The sequence below is a fragment of the Morone saxatilis genome, unplaced genomic scaffold, assembly GCF_004916995.1.
Source record: "Morone saxatilis isolate NCDOM2014 unplaced genomic scaffold, NCSU_SB_2.0 Contig24, whole genome shotgun sequence".
Taxonomy (NCBI): domain Eukaryota; kingdom Metazoa; phylum Chordata; class Actinopteri; family Moronidae; genus Morone; species Morone saxatilis.
Genome location: NW_023339807.1, coordinates 23,208,183 through 23,226,198, shown reverse-complemented (window position 1 = coordinate 23,226,198; position 18,016 = coordinate 23,208,183). Strand labels below are relative to the sequence as shown.

The window sequence follows — 18,016 nt, the reverse complement described above, 5'->3', positions numbered from 1 at the left end:
TTTTTTTTTTTTTTTTCGTTTTTGCAAAAAGAAAGCAAAGCTATTTTTTGTTTATGGGTGTCGTCATGGTACAGAGGAGAAGGCTAGGTTAGTGATGGGTGAAGGGAGGCGGTGTCCAAGGTCAGCACACTCTTAAGTCTGGGCGATAATAGTCAAACCATCAAGTTCCTCAACAGCGGCACAAACACTGCTTGTTCAGCAGGATGCTGGTGCCATTATCTTCCCATGTGTGTTGTCGATTTCAGACCTTGGACACTCCCTGCTGGCTAACGTTAGGATTAACGGAGTGCAAGGATTTTTTTTGTTGTTTTTCAAATTTTCTTTGCTTTAAAACCTTACCACCTGACGAGCTGAATTTTATTTCAGCTGTAGGTGGTTTGGTCGTGAATACCTGAGGACTAGCTGGTGAGGAGAACTTGTGCTGAGCCGTCTTTCCCCACGTCTGCGTCGGGGCTCTGGCTGTCTGTGTTTGTGCCTGTGCTTGTGTCGGCGCTCCGGTCAGAGGCCGGAAAGGTAGCTAGTGGTGCAGTGGGCAGAGTTGGAGTCACCTGAGGCCCTGGGATGTCGTTGCCATGGAGACCAGGGTTGGCGGAGGAGCAGGACGAGGGAGAGACGGGGGAGAAGAGGGAGGAGCAGAGGAGTTTTACAGGGCAGAAGGCAGAGCCCCTGGGAATGAAATTCACCTTATTTTTGTCCGGGCACGAGAAGAGGGGGAAGCCTTTGGATTTGCCAGACCTGAAAGACAAAAGAAGTTGAGCTCAGTATTTTTATTTTCCATTTCCATGACGATGATGATTAAATGCAAGATGTTTATCCTACACAGCCATTTCGCCCTCATCCCTGCCACCCACAATGCAAATAAGCTTGTTAGCTTTGTTGCACTATCCTAACAGGATCTCAGAGTCCATGAAACAGTACAGTAAACTCTATTGTTTTTCCGTTTAATGATGCGTACACTCAGACAGAAGTGTAATTGTGCAGCAGCGAATGTGACACTGCATTTTACAACAGATTGTAAAATGAAATAATACTTACACCATCTCCTCAAACACTTTGACCCTCTCACAGCCTTCTGGAGGTTCCCGTTTGAACATGTAGCTGTTGTTAGGTTTGGGAGAAGTGGCAAACTTGGGAAGAGGAGAACTGCACACATTGTCTGGAAATACAGAGAAAGAATATAACATTATTATAATTTATTGTCTTTGTAGACACAGGAAAAGAAAAAAAAAAAAACATATTGGTTATTGATTCTTAAGAGCTGCAATGTGCTTAAAGTAGTGTCTGATACTAAATCAATACTTTTTCAGCCCCTTCCTTTGTGGAATATAAACATCCTCTTCTACAAAACCCTTAATTTCATTCAACAAAATAACTTAAACTTTCCAAATGTTACACACAAGCTGCTGCACAAGAACTTTGCCCAAATAAAATACAATCTAAAACCTGCAAAATCATCATTTTAATCAAAAACAGTCTGATCAATACACGAGAACACTGATGCCAGATTTCAGTACCTAAAAGAAAAGGTTCAATACTCTGGGCTAGAGTTAGTGTGCACTATGTTGTCCATTCAGTGTTTCTGAAGTTAAAGAATAATCATTTTAAGATGCATGAACGCAGCAACTGACCAATAAAACACTTAAAACTCAAATAAGTCACAGCTCTGAACTCAATAAAACGTCTCAACTCTTCTATTGTGTTGTACTCCAATTTAGTATTGCACTCCAGTAATACTGTCACACTCATGTTGGACCAAAGCATGCCTACATTACCCAGAATGCAACTCAAACACGTTACAAATACTGACAGTTTGGCCAGAGATTGAGGTTTATTACGCTCGTAGCAGCTAATGAAGCCTCAGAGATGAGTGAGCAAATGTGAAAAGGAAAGTCCTCCTAGTCCTAACCAACGCTGACTCAAGTGACATCATTTGAGGCCATTTATCAGCTTTTGCACAGCTCCCTCTGCAGCCACATAAGGCTTTATACAACCTTGTACACATATCCACACTCCCCAAGCCCACTGAACAGACTTTGATGTGTACAGTCGATGGATCTTTAATGAACACTAAAACTGTCTGTCAAACAAAATAAAGGCTGACCTTTGTCGATTTCCTCTGCAGAACAGGGGCTTCCATCAGGGGAGTGGAGGTGGTCGGAGCTGCAGGGGCAGGGCAACGGGCTGGAGTCACCACTTGAAGGGGCCTGTGTGTCCGTGTCGCGTGTCTCCCCGCTGCTGCTGTAGTGATGCGGAGGGAAGGGAGCGCGGCGGCCATCTAACACATCCATGGCCTGTGAGGTCAGAGTGCGGAGGAGGTGGTGAGAAGTCATGCGTTAACGTACATGGATCCTAAAATGGCAGAGTGGCGGAGCTTTGCGTTTAGAGGAAGGTCACATTCAATCACCCGTAACTGTTGAAGCTGAACAGCTACCTGCTCACTCACTGGATGATGTCACTGTGGGTTAAGAGCATCAGCTGAAAAGGTCCTAAATCTACCAATGACTGGAACGGGAAGGCCTCTGGTGTGTTTGTCTGTCTGTTTAAAGGGCAATTGGAGAAGCAAACACCACACCAGATGGTAATACTTGACAGATGAACAGTGTGATGTGCAGAGCGATCTGTTTTGGCACAGCTGATTCAAATGGGAGAGAAGGAGGGAGAGAAGGAGGGAGAGAAGGATTGGTGCACAGCAGGCTGTAAATCTGTAGTGGTGCATGCGTTTGTGTGCATTTAAAGTCTGTGAGTGTGTTACTTTCTAAAGAGCGGAGCTTTACAGACCTGCCAGGGTTTACTACCCCACATCAGCCAGGATTTACACGGCCCCTCACCCTTAAGAGATTTAATTCAGTGAGAGTGAGAATATATGCCGTCTGACAGTATGGTGCACAATGCTGTAAGTGACTTTACAAGACTGTGCTTGTGTGCAAGTAATAAATTTCAAGCACAGCCTAAAAAGCTGCTTTGACCATAGGTACAGTATATTGATGTGTATGTGTAGGATTTCACTTCTCTACCAACAAACATTACTGCTGGAAACAAAATTGTTGACACATTCTGTCCAATGTGCAACACACAACGTCTGCGTTGGATGCATTGGAGGGACAGAGTTAACGTACAGTAACAAAGACGAGCTGATTCAAGAGCTGATGTACCTCAACTCCTGGAAAGGGTGCGGTGCTGTACGTTGTGTATACACTACAGACGGTGTATGGCTGTGGGTGTTTGGCGTGCATTATAAACCGCCTGTGGGTTGCCCTTTAGTCTGTATTTCAAAGAGATGGTCAGTCAGTTTAAGAGTGATGGCGAGCTTCAGACCTGTGTTTTGGTTTAGATGGCGATGTGCTTTTGTCTACATTTGGATCACAGATTGTGGCTTTGGCCCACATCAGCAGAATGGAAACAAATGGGAAAACTTCCCATTGTTAAGACTTGGGAGCCTTTACACAATATTCAGTAAACCAATGCCCGACACCACAAAGAGAAATAAATACTAAATTAGTCACTTTTTATTGGGTTATATTTTTGTAGAAAATGTCCATTTTCTGTATATCATTATTATCTCAAAATGCAGATTAATTGGTTACTAAGTTGCCGTGTACTTTGGGCTGCTTTTTATTTAGTCTTTAAAAATGAATCTGACATTTAACCCAACTGGGACAAAAGACAAGACTTTACTGCAATATGACAAGTGTATACACATCCTTACCTGTATGCCCTGCTCCCAGTCCTCTCTGATAAACACATTTTCTAGTTCATGGTTGATGCCCTCCACACTGCTCGGCACTCTGCATATGAGTGATTTTGGCACAGGGATTGTTGACAAGGCTGATGAAGTTCCCTTGTGCTGGAAAGACTGGACAAAAAAATAAAAGACTTATGCAAACATCTAGATAATAATAATAATAATTAAATACTCAGATACATACAACCCTTCTCATGTCACACCTACAGACATTCAGATGCAATAAATACATAATACCACATATGTGCTGGAATCTGTGCCAATAAGATCTGCTTGTGTTAGTGAACTGTCGCTGATCCAGTTCCATGAGATTTTTAATAGGTGGAGGCATTCACTTTAAATACTGGTTACTGAAGTGGGATTAAATGTCAGAGGGAACAAAAACACTGGCATGATTGTCATCTAGCACAGGATGTATAGGACACAGCATATCACTGTGAATGTTCATTTTCCCACAGTGGTTGATGTGTACTGTTGCTGGGCATCTGTTAATGAATGAACCACAAACAAGGAGAGAACAGACAGAGCATGCCCAGACACATTCCCTCTTTCCTCTCCTCTTTTCACACAACTGGTCAGAATGGGGACACATTAACTAGACCTCCTCAGCCAAATACAGTGCAGCATAAAACATCATAACCATATGATTATGATCAAATATGGCCCACGCAGAAGCCTAAAAGAACACAGCATGGTAAAAAACACACTGAAACTTTCACTTTGCATAATGCACAAAAACCACTTTGTTTATCGCTGGAAAATTAATATTAAGTTCTCTTATCTTCAGCAGCTGTGATACGGTTTGGTCACCTTCTGTTTCATTTGTATGTTTATTGCTCGGCTGCTAAGCTACCTTATCATACCACTCTGAGGGTAAAATCTTGCATCACCAAAGTCAGAGTTAGCTGATGTTTTCACCTGAAAAGAGCATGGCGGTGATTCAGTTTGGCAAGGCATGAATAACTCACCTGCGGTTGGCATGCGATGCCATGCTGCGCCTGCTGAGACAGCTGCAGTGAGCTCTGCTCCCTGTCTTTGCTCTGCCGGCTGACCTGTTTGCTGCGCTGCAGCTGCAGTCTGAGTTTAGCAATCTGCTGGAAGAAAAGTAACTTCACTTCAGCAAATGACAGCTCAAAATCAAGACATGAAGTCAACATCTGAAGTTTAACTCATCACCTTCTGGTTTCAGTCATTTCACTGATCCCACATTGAGCTGCAACCAACTTGTTTGGTGTAGAATACGTCAAACAACAACCAACAGTTTATTTACTATAATATTAGGACAAGAAGACTAGTAAAGCTAACTTTAAAAAGCAGCATGCTTGTTTGTGTGATTGTGGCCTGTGGCAGTCTGTGTACATGATCACTGAATCTTGCTGTCATGATAACGTAGACCTTCTCAGTGATCTTTTTTTGTTTGATTCATGCTGTTCTGTCTGTTATATTTAGTTTAGTGTGGTGTGGTGGTGTGGGGTTTGGAGGTCACGAGGCCTCGGGGTGGCTACTTGTGTGTTAATGTCATGTGTTCGTATGTGGAGGAATAGTTGCTACCTCGGTATCTGCTAAAGACAATAAAAAAACAAAAAGCTTAAAAAGGTTTTGGCATTTTTGGCAATTGATTAATTAAATCGACTAACCATTGCAGCTACATTTAGTTCTTAGCTGAATATTATTATTTATGTAAACTGTTCCTCCTTTTTGCAGCCGCTACAAGAACAATTACAACCTACACTTTTAAATTAAATGAATATTTGTCCATTATTATTGTTTAATCCTTTCTTCTCTAATGTTACAACAATAATATGGCAGCACTTTTCACACATATGCACCACTGTGTGCACCCACGCAGACTGGCCTGACTTGAATATTGTTGCAGGCTAGTATAGAGCATGCACATAATCACACGTGTATGTTTGGTGATGAAACAAGTTAGGTCAATGGGTGTTTCTGCATCTGGCCCAGTGTCAGCCTAAAAACAGGACACCCTTTGTGAGCCTAACAGACGCAGTTGTACTATGCAGACAAAGGTGTGGTCTTCAGTGCTGATCTTGTAATCCTGGCAACACAGTCAACAAAGAGACTTGCTTTTTTTTCCCCGAGATGTCCTCCCACACATGTAATCGCAGAGGTTAGAGAGCTCGAATGCAGTTCACTACATTCGTTGAGTGACCGCAGCAGTCAATAATGACAAGTCCAGGCAGTCCCCGATGTAATCTCAGAGGATGAGGAAGACAAGTTTTCCTCACTGTTATATGCTATTGATTGTAGAGGCCAAGGCGTGATTGTCTGCAGAATGAAACAACAGTTTTCTAGCAGGCCTAGTTGTACTGTATGGCTACACTTACACTTGAATGTGATTTACGAAACCTGATTCCAACAATCAGAGTTTATGAGATCACGTTGCTGTGAGAGTTCATAGCTGGGAAATAGTTTGTGTGCAGCTTTTTTTTGTGGCTGTATTTATTAAAATGTGTTTCTCCTTGTCTCCTTTACAACCGTTGACACTGCACTTTCATTTTCCTCTCGTCACTATTAAATTGTCAAAATGAGGAATCAAACTTCAGATCTGTCACCTGATTGTGATCGGACGAGTTTAACCATAGCCTGCAGGTAACACAAACAACTAATTAAAAGGCAAAGCCGGTTCCTTTTAAAACACACCAGTCACATCTGTGTATTAGTGAAGATGAACTTATTATGAACTTTAAAGTCACCGTTTGGCATTTTGGTCATAAAATATTATTTGTGGAATCTAGTTTGACGTGAGTGAAGTAGATTCCTCAAAGTGCTAAATTATAGTTTTCTCTGGCCAATACAAACAAAAATCCAAGACATCTGTGTGCCACTAATATTTTGTAACTGAACATCGATGGCACCCAGATGTCAGATCTTGTGCTGGAAACAGAATGCTATAAATGTCTTTTGTGTTTCAGGGGCAACTGTAAGGCTTTTAAGTAACTTGAATTACCCTGAATGAGTTCGCTCAGTGGGGCCTAAATGAGGGAACAATATGGCTGTTTCCCCCTTGAGAGGAGTTCCTGCACCGTCTCTCAAAAACAACAGGCCATAATGAGATGCGAGGGTGCAGTTGAGTGGGAAACAGAGGGGAGAAGGAGGTTAAATTTAGACTGTGGTCTGGAGAGCTACAGACCTAATAGCTCCATGTGGTCGGCTGGTTGGCCACCAAGGCCAGCAGATAGACAGGAGTGGAAACCAACCTTAAGGAGCATAATATTTAGGCTGACCTCAGACCCTGACAAATAAAACACATTTTGAGTAAATGGAATGAACCTCAAAAATGACAAAAACATGCTCTTTTGAACAGGCTGTGTGAATGTTTTAAGCGAGCCAGGCCTAGTTTAGAGTCAGACAGATTGCTGACACTGCTCCCTCTGTTGATCCACCGTCTGTGGCGTTTGTTGTCAGACGCAGCTGTGACTTGGCTGATTTCAGGGTTAAGACAGGTGAATTCAATCTACCTCTTTAAGGTGGTCTGCGCTTCCCCAGGAGGCTGACCGCTGGTGAGGATTTCCCTGTTCTGTTCCCTCATCAATCCAAAGACCTGGAGTCTGAAACACAGAAACACATAACACATACATGACACATAACCACATCTTACACAACTAGGTAGGTGTTCCAAATGTACTGTGCAACACTGCAGCCACCAAATACCTTCTGTTGCATAGACACACAAAGACGAGTATGATGTATTTCTGGGACATAAACATCCACTTGGTCTGGGTGCTAAATAGAGTACATTACATCACCCTTAAAGATTAACTAACCTGCAGTTTCTGAGATTTGTTTACAGAGATCAGATAACACAAAGGTCACAGATGTCGTCCTCGTTGACTCATAACTCCTTTATTTAACGTATCATCTGTTTGCTCATTAAAAATAGTTATAAACGATGTATGTACACAGAACCTTTCACTTACAAACACACTTTGACATACATATAATTAAATATACATGAATTTAAAGTAAACAAAAGCTTGTGCAGGAGATTTAGGGAGCTCTCAGCAAAATACACTCAAAACCTCATGAAACGGTGATAAATGATGCCCCACCTCAACGTGAAGTCCCTCAGGATGCGAGTGTTAATTAAATATCTAAGATGTAAAATGTTTGGATTAAACGGTTGAGAAAGATGTGGGTGAACGCAGTAATGACTGCAGCGTGCTCCAAAGTAAAGCAGAAAATCTGGAATCAATGAAAACGAGGAAAACAGTCATGAGATACTATCCCTGAGGAAAGAACTACATTCAACAGGAAAAACAAAAGTCATCGCATGTTTGATTTCTTCCATTAGTAAGACGGGTTGAGATAAATACGTCTGTAGCAAGGCATGAAACTCTTTTTGTCTACGGGCTGAACTGAATACATACCAAAACCCATTTAACAAGCCAAACATAGTTCAAGAAAATAATTACAGGGCCACCAAATGATATGGTTACCTGCCAAGAAGAATCCTCGTCAGCCATAGGTGACATTTACAAGGACTTTACTAGCAGCTGGTGTTAGTTAAGTCTCCACCTTTTCCCTTTCCATAGTTTGAATTAGTCTACAAACGTATGCCTATGTACATACACACTAATGTAATACTGTAGGCTCATACGAGGTCAATGAGTAAACAGAGACATTTAGTGTTGTTAGTACACCAGTAAGAAAACATCTCATATACAAAAGGTTTCCTACCAGACAGCACAGAGGCAGTTCTGTCTCACTCAACAGGTCTTTTAGACCTCTACTGCATAAACGAGGAAACAGTTAAGTTATGTAAATATATGCAAAAACAGAAACAGAGCGAGGATGATTCATAGGATTGTCTGAAACCACATACTTCCCCCTGATTATGCATATCAACAGTGCCTCTGGTCCTCAAACAAATCCTCCAACATCTGACGTTTTATGGTCAGCACAGTAGTACGAAACATCTTAAATGTCAGTGTCTTCACACTGCCTTATGTCTGACCCCACACACACAGAAAAACCTCTATGGCTCTCCAACTAACGCACAATCCTTGCCCTATGATATGGAACATCACACTGTGAATAATGAGGAACACCCGTGAAGCCGTTTGCGCTGGATTTCTGGCGCTGGTTTCCCCCCAGAAAAGGACAGCGAATTAAACGAGCGCTTGTGCTCTCATAAAGGGACCACTGTGCTTGGCCACGCTGGACGGCAGATGTGTAGCTAGCCTTTAGCATTAACATTTTGTTCATGGCCTATGGAATGACTTGTGCCATTCGATGCCTCCGCCAAACATTGAGGAACTTAATGCTGCAGCCTGATCTGTTCATACAGAATGGGGCCTGCTGTAAAAGGGCAGAGAGGGCTTTAAGGAGTTGTGGACTTAGCTGTCGAGGAAAAACTAAGTTCTCACAGATGTTCTATGACGTCAAGTGGGGAACGCTACTAACGTTACTACTTGTAACTGAAAGAAAGGTGAAACGCTTTTATTTGGCAGTGAGTGACGTGTGTATAGGTTTTCACAGGGCTGCACAGTACTGGTTAAAACTTATTTTGCCTGAGAAGAGAAAAAACTGAGGTGTTTGAGGTGACCTCATTGTCACTTTGACACAAGAAAGTGGTTTTATTGGACGTATTTCAAATCATTACCATTCTATAAAGTTATTTACTTATTTCCTCTCCAAGTGCTGATTTATTCTCATTCTCATGAGCCACATTTAATCTGTTGAAATATTGTGTACTTACTGTTAAAAAGTGCTGAAAGCAACTTAGTCAGTATAGAGAAAATAAATATTTTAACAGTTAATATAAGTGTTTAGCCTGCAGCTAGTACCTTAGTTGTTTGCATTGTGTGTTTATGAATTAATTCCCAAAACACTCAATGTTTCAGACAATAGAATTTGACTTAATCCCCTTGTTTTAAATGTTAATTTTAAAAGACAGGCCACCAATGTCTTGTTTTACTTAACTGCAAATATTTCAGTTAGCAATTAAACTCCTAAATGTTACCTCAGGTATCCAAAGAAAGAGAACACAGTTAAAAAGATACTGCAGGCTATCTTTCTTTATTGACTCTGACCCCCAAACAAATTGTCTGTTAACGAGAACAACCACCTTTATTTACCTCACAGGCCCTTTTATAATGCTAGCTCTTGAACTTCCGGCTCGAGTTGTGTGCTTTGTAGCCGTGTGTGCCAGGTGTTGTGCCTGATAATCTACTGCCGAGAAGATAAAACTCTGTTACCATAGCCTGCAGCTTCCCATTATGATTCCCACCCAACGGGTTACATGCAGGCAACATCCTCAAGAATCCAGCTCCGTTCCAAAGCAGGAAATAATGACTGGGCTTCAATAGAATCGCAGTGGAATTTGTGCTGGTTTGTTTAGATTGCGTGCTGAGACATGCGAGCACAGTGCCATTGCTATCATTTGTGGGTTTTAAAGATGAGGAGAACACGCATTCAGAGTTGATGAGTTGACTTTGTGTTGTCTGTTATCTCGTGCATGTCTGAAACTCACTGAGCATTACAGAAAATGTATTAAAGTCTCTTAAGACAGCACTTTTGTTGGGGTTTTTTTTTTTTCTTGCTTCAAACCACATTTGTCCATATTCAGAAAACAGCAAGAATCCACAATAAACATTACGCTCCTATGAAGTCAAACTGGGCACAGTGAGAGCAGATAGCACGTAATACAGCACTAAAGTAGGATTAATTGTGTGCATCTATCCAAAGATCCTGACATAAAAGTAAAAATACATCAAATAAAAGCTGGATGTCTGGCAACGGCAGACCATCATTTAGCAATTGTGTTTGGCGTCAATTGATTCACTGGCAAATGTCTGCTCCAAATGTTTATCAGACATATTCTCAACTCATATTCCCGGCCTATAATTACACAGTTTAAGCAGATTCACACTGCCGTGAAAAACCAGAAGGCTTGTTTGTTTAGTTTGTCTTTCAGATTACAAACACAGACTGCTGATTCGGTATTTCCTCTCACGCAGGTGCAGAATGTACATGTCAGTGGTCAGCTGGCCATCGGCTGCGGTCTTTGTGTTGTGCCCAAGTGCAACTTTTAACAGAAGACGTGAAGCAAACTGTTTGATCAATCTGTCTTTGTCGGTGCTGGTTCTTTGAGGTCGGCTTGGTGTGTCAGGGCCCTAATCTTCATACAGACATTCCCTGTGTTCTGTAACCACAGGGCCCGGGGCACACAGACCTATCCCGGAACAGTGATTAGCATATGTATGGGCCCTCTGCTCCTCAACTCCCACACAAAAGGCAGGCGGGCTGTGCAGCCACGAGGGCCAGGTGGTAAGCAGTGGGATTTCTCCTCGCCTCAGCCGTAGCCTGAGGGACAGGTGCAAACAACTTCACCTCCATGCGAGGCTACATTACAGCTCAAAGGAAAGGCTGTCTTGAACTTGTGCAATGCACAACAAAAGAGGCCAGGGACCTTTTGTCTGCTGCACTCTGCTGTTGTTGTCTTATAAAGAGAACTGGGCCCAGGCATAGCTTGTTAACAGGAAGTGGTCTCTGACTATCCTTGGGGGAGTTTGTGCATTTAATCGTTCAAGGACTCTCCAGTGTGTCACACTCTCCCACATCATTACAACACAGCCAAATGTTTTCCATCTCAAACTTCCACAGCGTTGACAGATATAAATCTCTAAACTGGATTTTCATCTTGGTGAACCTTCAATCACATCCTCGCTGATAATGGCTGGAAAACAGTTAAAAAGCACAGGCAAACATCACAATGTGCCAAAAGACAGCAGGTCTTAGGATCACTGTGTATACGTGCCACACACGTTTTTGCACTGACATTTTTTTTTTTCAAGGTCCTGATAATTATCAAATTGATTTTCCATACTTGTCCAGTCATTCCAGGGCTGCACAGGAACCTGTAATTAGGTGTTTACTTTGCATACAGCCACTTGTGAGAAATCTTGCAAGACCCTCTCCCCACTTCCTCAGGACGACACACAAAGAAATGCGAGAGGCGAACGAGGGGTTAAAGGGATGAAGCCCATGTAAATGAGGCTCGGCGGTCTTCATTCAGACACATGAAAGGCTTCTGTTAGCAAAGACGGAGCGGCCCTCGTCGTGATCATACATAGTCAATATTCTTTAATGCCCCGACCCAAACCCCCCCAAAAATTAAGCTCTTGGAGAAAAACTGCATTTAGCCATCAGTCACATGGCAAGATTACTGGGTGATCATGTGTGGGCTGCTGTCCAGGAATACTGCGGCCAGGCTCAATGTGAAATCCATACATAGGTCTTATGAAATGTCACAATGTATTAAAATGTAGTGCTGTGCAAGAATTTGGGGAATATTTACAGCACAGACTATTAAGCCTGTATTGGCAGCAGACTCCACCAGCAGCCACCAGATTACTATAACACAATCTTTGGCCACAGCTTGTAGATTTGTCTCCTTCACCAACCACTATGACAGAAACCAACAATTATTTGAAAGTCAGAACGTACCATAAATTGCTTGGAGAAAAGTAAGGTAAAAAAAAAAGTGGATGTTGAACTTGCGGATTGACCAGACCCTCCGGTCAAAGTCAAGCCATATGGCTTTAAAATAATACTTTTGGTTTTTGTCAAACTTTCACTTCAACTCAAAGCAAACCATACCGGGCAGAACACAACCGTCATTATAAAACAACAACTTCAGTCTGGTGTTTCTTGTGCAATCAGCTTTTTCTCACACACACCCCTTCTGAATATGACTGATTAAGCAATTTGACTCTACTTTTTTCAGATTTCAGATCATGACTGATCTTGTGTAAAGATTAATTTGCATGTGGTCGTTGTGTGAATTAATTAGTTTGAGGTTTTTTGGGTGGATGTGGATGCTGCAGTCATGTGAAACGCACCTCATGTTAACTCCACTAACACTAAAGGAAGGTAGAAGCTAAAGATTGCAGTGTTGAGAAAGCTGGCAATAATAAATAATCTGCAGCTTAAGCCAATTTACTTTTGGAGTCTGGGTTTATTCTGGATGTATTCAGCAACTAAAGCGTTTTAAATTTGGCTACCACTTCTTCTCCATGGCAACGGCAGCCAAGGCTCATGGGTACTGCAGTATTAAGTCCCGTCCACCAAGACGAAACGACAGACAAAACATGATTCCTCAGAAACAAAGTGGAAATAATTGATAAAAAATAGATTTTGAAGGGGGAATGATGAATAGTATAATACGGCCCTATTCAGGCTTTATCTCACACAGTGTGTTTCTTCTGAATGGTATGTACCTGTGTGGCTTTGTCTTTCATACAGGAAGGATAGGGTCCATGGGAGTCCCGGGGCCACTGGCCGGTGAGGTACGGCCCCGTGATGGCGTCCAGGGAAGATGTCCGCCGGATAGCACTGGAACTCCGAACCTGTAACTTGGACCTTTCTGCTGTGGAAAACAAAGACATAAAATGAGACACAGACTCACACACACAGACACACACACACAGACGAAGGACTCAACACCTAGTGAGAAATATTCCCCGACACCCTGAGGCACCTTTGAGACTCAATGTGGCAACTTTCCCGACTGTGCCAGTAAGTGCAACATAAAGCACTAAAATGTCACTGAATGTGCAGCCAGGGACTGGGGGCTATATTTTGAGTGTCGCACAACTCAAATGATTTACATGTTTCACCTGAAATGAAATGCAATTGCATAATCAAAGTTTTACTGTCAAAACAAGTTAGTTTTACTGGCCTGGTTTATACGTATTACTGTGTGTTGTAGTGGGAGCAAAAAGGGGATTGTAAAGAATAGAAATCCTGTATATTTCAGTCACAGAATAACTCATTAATAATAATTAATCACTTCCCCCTGCACGTCTGTTAACTACTACAATTAAAAGTGTTTTATTAAGACGACACCTTGCCTCTCTTCTTGTTTTCAAAGTGTGGACAAGTTTCCACATTCAGAAGTATTGGTGCCGGGCAAACAGCAGCAGCCTTGAGAGCCGAGGCCTGGAGCGAACGTGAACGGTTGAGCAGGAGTATCTGATGTTATGAGAGCAATCTGCTGTGAGCCGGGGCAGTTAAACACACACCACCCACATAAGATCTCATAAACAACCACAACACAATGCATATCAATACTGCCTGCATCCACTCAACATTCCTGCAGTGACACGCAGTAAAAAGAAATGTAAAAAGACACTTAACGCACAAAGACATTCGCTGGAGAATAGCATGAGACTGCAGTGGATTAAACGCATTAGACTCAATTACACTTTGTGTGATTACTGAAAGTAAATGAAAGCTACTTCATTTCCCTATCACAGACAGAATAAAAGGCAGGTTTCCTGCTCATTCACCAGGTTCCTTGTCTGAGTAAGCTAAAGGCGCAGGCATTTCCAACGTGAACACAAACTAACACACGCAGAATAAACTCTACATGAGGCACCCCTCTCCTAGCAGAACTACACAGCCATTCATTGTTGTTCTTTGTCCATAGAATACACAGGCCTACCCACCCAAAGGTATTGCCTAAGTAAGCTTACTGGGCTACAGTAAAATTCCCTGAAGCATTGTAGACAAAGGAAGCAGGCTAAATTTCCATCAATATTGATACAGGCCAAGCCAGCGCTCTCAGAACTGGGATTGTGGTTATTTTCCATCGTCTCCCCACTTGCCAGACTAGAATAATCTCCTGATGAGAAAAAAGAAACAGTGTGAAAGAAGCCAAGACATCAAAGCAGTCCATCTGCTGATTTCAGGGATGACTGAGTGGTGGATGTGACATTAAAGGAATATTTTCAGGTTGAATTTTAAGAACTTTTCTTCAGCAAGCTGCAAAAAAAAAGAAAAGTCTCTGCATTTCCAGGGTTAAATGGGTGGTTTATTAACTGTAGAGCAGAGGCGAATGTGAACACAAACATGTGGTCCAAATCAGTAAAGCATAGCAGAAGGGTTTCCTGTAGGTTTTCACAAGGCTACATGACACTGGCTACAAAGGAAATGATAATAATTCAGCTTCATCTGGTGATACTTTTTAGTATTCCTGAACGGCTCACGTAAATGAAACCTTGTAGGGTTCATGCATCACTTTGACCGACTACAGATGGACATATTCCAGCTTTATTGTCACTGCTCAGACTATCCACACAGTGAATAATTAAACATGGAATCGCCTACTCTCTGTGTTGGTCATTGTTAAGAGGCGCAAGGAGAAAATATAAACAATGGATAAACTGATCCTACTTAATCACCCTGCAATGATTAACTACTATAACTTAAATGAGTGTAGTATATAAACTACTGATACAATGGGTATGATTATATATTATCCACATACTCATTAATCTGTATACTTTTATTATACAACCACTAAGGCCACCCTGAAGGTCATATTCCAGTAACGTTCCACATGAGTTGCTCAAACTAAAAGGGCGGTAATTGCAAGCAGCGCCGACTGCGTATCACACAACATCAAACGATGGACAGCGTTGATCTCGGCCGTGACAGTGCCAACAGTGGCCAGCGCTCAGGTTAACACAGGCAGTTATAAAACACCGCGGCTCCACCAGAGTCCACCGATTTGGACAACACGCTCATTTTCACATTCGGTCCTACTCTGCAGTTTGAACGGGTGACAATGAAGCAGGGCGGTTTCAGCACAGCTGGCACTTTGACAGAGAGCGGGACGGTCATTGTTGGGACAGCGTGGTAAGAGAATGATGTCATGCTGGTGAACCTAAAAAGGTCACGATGTTGGGATATGATACCCTTAACCTTCAACATCAGGCTGTGAGCTGAACTTACCGTCTGTGATGGTTCTGTAAAAAGGCTCTTCCTCGCCAAGTGGCAAGAGTTATGGTGAGCGAGTGGGGTTGGAGTACCACAATGAATGTGCAAAGCTGCTGCTTCAGTCACTTCGAGCTGGCTGCAGTGATGAGCGGTGACCGAATCGTGCTCACGCTGCTGCACTTGTTGAAATAAATGTCAGCTTGGAAGGAAAACTGCTTTTAATTGGGACGAACTTCTCTTTGGTTTTCTACACTGAACATCTGTAAATATTAAAACCAAACACTTGTTATTCTGAGGAATGGTACGACATTATTTACATTGTAAAATGGAGAGAATCACCTTTTCTGTGAGACTAGAGAAAACTAGATTTGAGGAAATTTGGGAAAAGTGGAAAATGTATATTGCTCCTAAACGCCTTTCTTTTGTTGCTGCTTGTAATTTCTTATTTTATTCTCTTCTTAGTATGTTATTTTTTTCTTTTTGCCGTTTTGAAAACACCCCTGTTCATATTTATATATTTAAAAGATGAATCACTGTATATCTCTCTACCAAACTACGCGGAATATGTTCAGTGCCGATACGTGATTCTAAATAAAAGACAGAAAATAAAAACAAAAAAAGAAACGTGTGTCTCCACACGGATACGACCAGGTAGGACAGTGAGGTCACCTCGATGAAGGAGGGGTCAAGTCTCCATCATCACCAGCTGACGTGGGTTAGAGGTCGTCTCTCTCAGAGGGCCGAGGTATGCGCGGCATGCGGTGGGAAATCAACACCGAGTGAAATCAGTCGTGGCCTGGCGAGTCTGCCTGCTCGCTCGTGGTGGTGGAGGAGACTTTCGCTTCCTGCCTCGCATGGTACACCAGTCGGAGGTCGGAGGTCACCTCGTTCAAAAAGGACGGAGGAATGCGAAGCGCGTCACAAACTTCAAACTCCACAGTAACTGGAGTGCTGCACTGGGGGGGGACGCGAGGCACGGTAGCGCTGATCCAGCTGTGCAGCGTGTTGAGATACGCGACTTAATCTGATGAAGCGCAGAAGACTGTAGGCTGTTTTTCCTTCTTCCCAGCAGCCGTTGGGACATTAAACAGTAGGGTAAACACAGGTGGTACCAATGCTACTAATTAAAAGTCCTCTTCCACTCAGGTCAAACACAGTCAGGCTGCGACTGTGCATGCTGGCCTCACTGGAAACGGCTCTGCTACACCAAATTGGACTTTAATTAGTGTCATTGGTAACACCTGTGTTTACCCTACTGTTTCATGTCTAAATGGCTGCTGGGAAAAAGGTCTTCTGTGGTGTGAATAACCAGGTGCTTATCATGGGGGCTGAGGTAGAGGCAGAAATACCCAGTGAGGTCAACTCAACTAGAATAAGTCTCTTTTTGTCTCCAGATACTAGAAAAGCAAGCTGTATTCAGAACATGTCCAGAGAGAGAGAGTGTGTGTGTGCTTGTGTTTTGTACATAAAACTCGGGGCTTACAGGGAGAAAACTAGTCCTACAGTATGAAAAGATACTGCTACCAGCCTCCAGTGTCGATATTTGGCGAGAGAGGCTGTCACATAAATGAGATTTAGTGAAAAAAAGGCTACCTGGACTCTCCTTCCTCCTTCGGTTCGTCTCCGATCACTTCCAGAAAGGAGCAGCTGAGCGTGACATGAAACGACACAGCGCTCTGCCTCTGTTGGCCATGTGTAAGGCGACAGCATGTGTTCTGAATATGCACTTAAAAAAAGCTGCTGCGTGTATGTATGCATGTGTGGAGCGAGGTCAAAACAGGCACCTGACCATTCGCTCAGCTCTGCTTCTGACGTGGCCCCTTTTACTACTGAAACTTTCTGCCAATTCCCTCCTCTTCCCCTCTCTTCTCGCTGTCAAAGGTCCATAGGAAATAAGAGCCAATCGTGCGCTCTATTCTCTTTATGAGAGCCTAATGGTGTAAAAGGATAATGGGCTAAATAGTTAATGCATCAACCTGGTTTCCAGACTCATCCAGATATTATATTTTTTAATACAACAGTTAAAAAAGTATAATTTGTGGCACAAAAAAAAAAAAGTTAGGCATCAGTGGAGAAACAACACGTGGTGACACAGGTTTTTAAAACAAAAAACAAGTTTACCTCTGGAAACTGGAGAGTCTGGGGGACAGGAGGAATCCTTATTTTCAGGGGACAGTCTTTGCTTTGCGTTTGCATTTCCTGAACTGAGAGTCGGGCTGGAGGGGGGGCTGGAGCCTCTGCTGCTGGTGGCCGCTCCGTAGAGGGTCTGTGCCCGGGTCGGGCTGCTCGGACCCGGGCGCAGGAGCTGGTAGGGCACGGTGGCCCGGAGGGGGTGCAGACGGCAGCTGTTGTTGAACGAACCGGGGGAGCCCGCGTTGCTGCGTCTCACCCGCGGCTGCTGCAGCGAGTTGCTCGGCGCTGACATCCTCCCGAAAAACACACACTGGATGTTAATTCCTACGACGTACTGCCACAAATATAAGAAAGCTGCTGCTTCTCTAGAGGAGGAGGAAGAGGAGGAGGAGGAGG

At 43.0% G+C, this 18,016-nt stretch overlaps 1 protein-coding gene across 3 annotated transcripts; it reads right to left on the bottom strand.

Moving 5' to 3' along the window:
- LOC118335884 (glucocorticoid-induced transcript 1 protein-like) lies at positions 1 to 18,016 on the bottom strand. Of its 3 annotated transcripts, none has more exons than XM_035672371.1 (8): positions 17,609 to 18,016; positions 12,985 to 13,133; positions 7,222 to 7,311; positions 4,711 to 4,836; positions 3,707 to 3,853; positions 2,102 to 2,291; positions 1,036 to 1,156; positions 1 to 735 (listed from the first exon to the last, which is right to left on the bottom strand). In XM_035672371.1, the coding sequence occupies exons 1-8, from the start codon at positions 17,910 to 17,912 to the stop codon at positions 399 to 401; spliced, it is 1,464 nt and encodes a 487-aa protein (XP_035528264.1). In that variant the 5' UTR covers positions 17,913 to 18,016; the 3' UTR covers positions 1 to 398. The 3 variants fall into 3 exon arrangements, with proteins under 3 accessions (XP_035528264.1, XP_035528265.1, XP_035528266.1); XM_035672372.1 differs by having other exon boundaries at positions 4,711 to 4,833; XM_035672373.1 differs by having other exon boundaries at positions 12,985 to 13,130.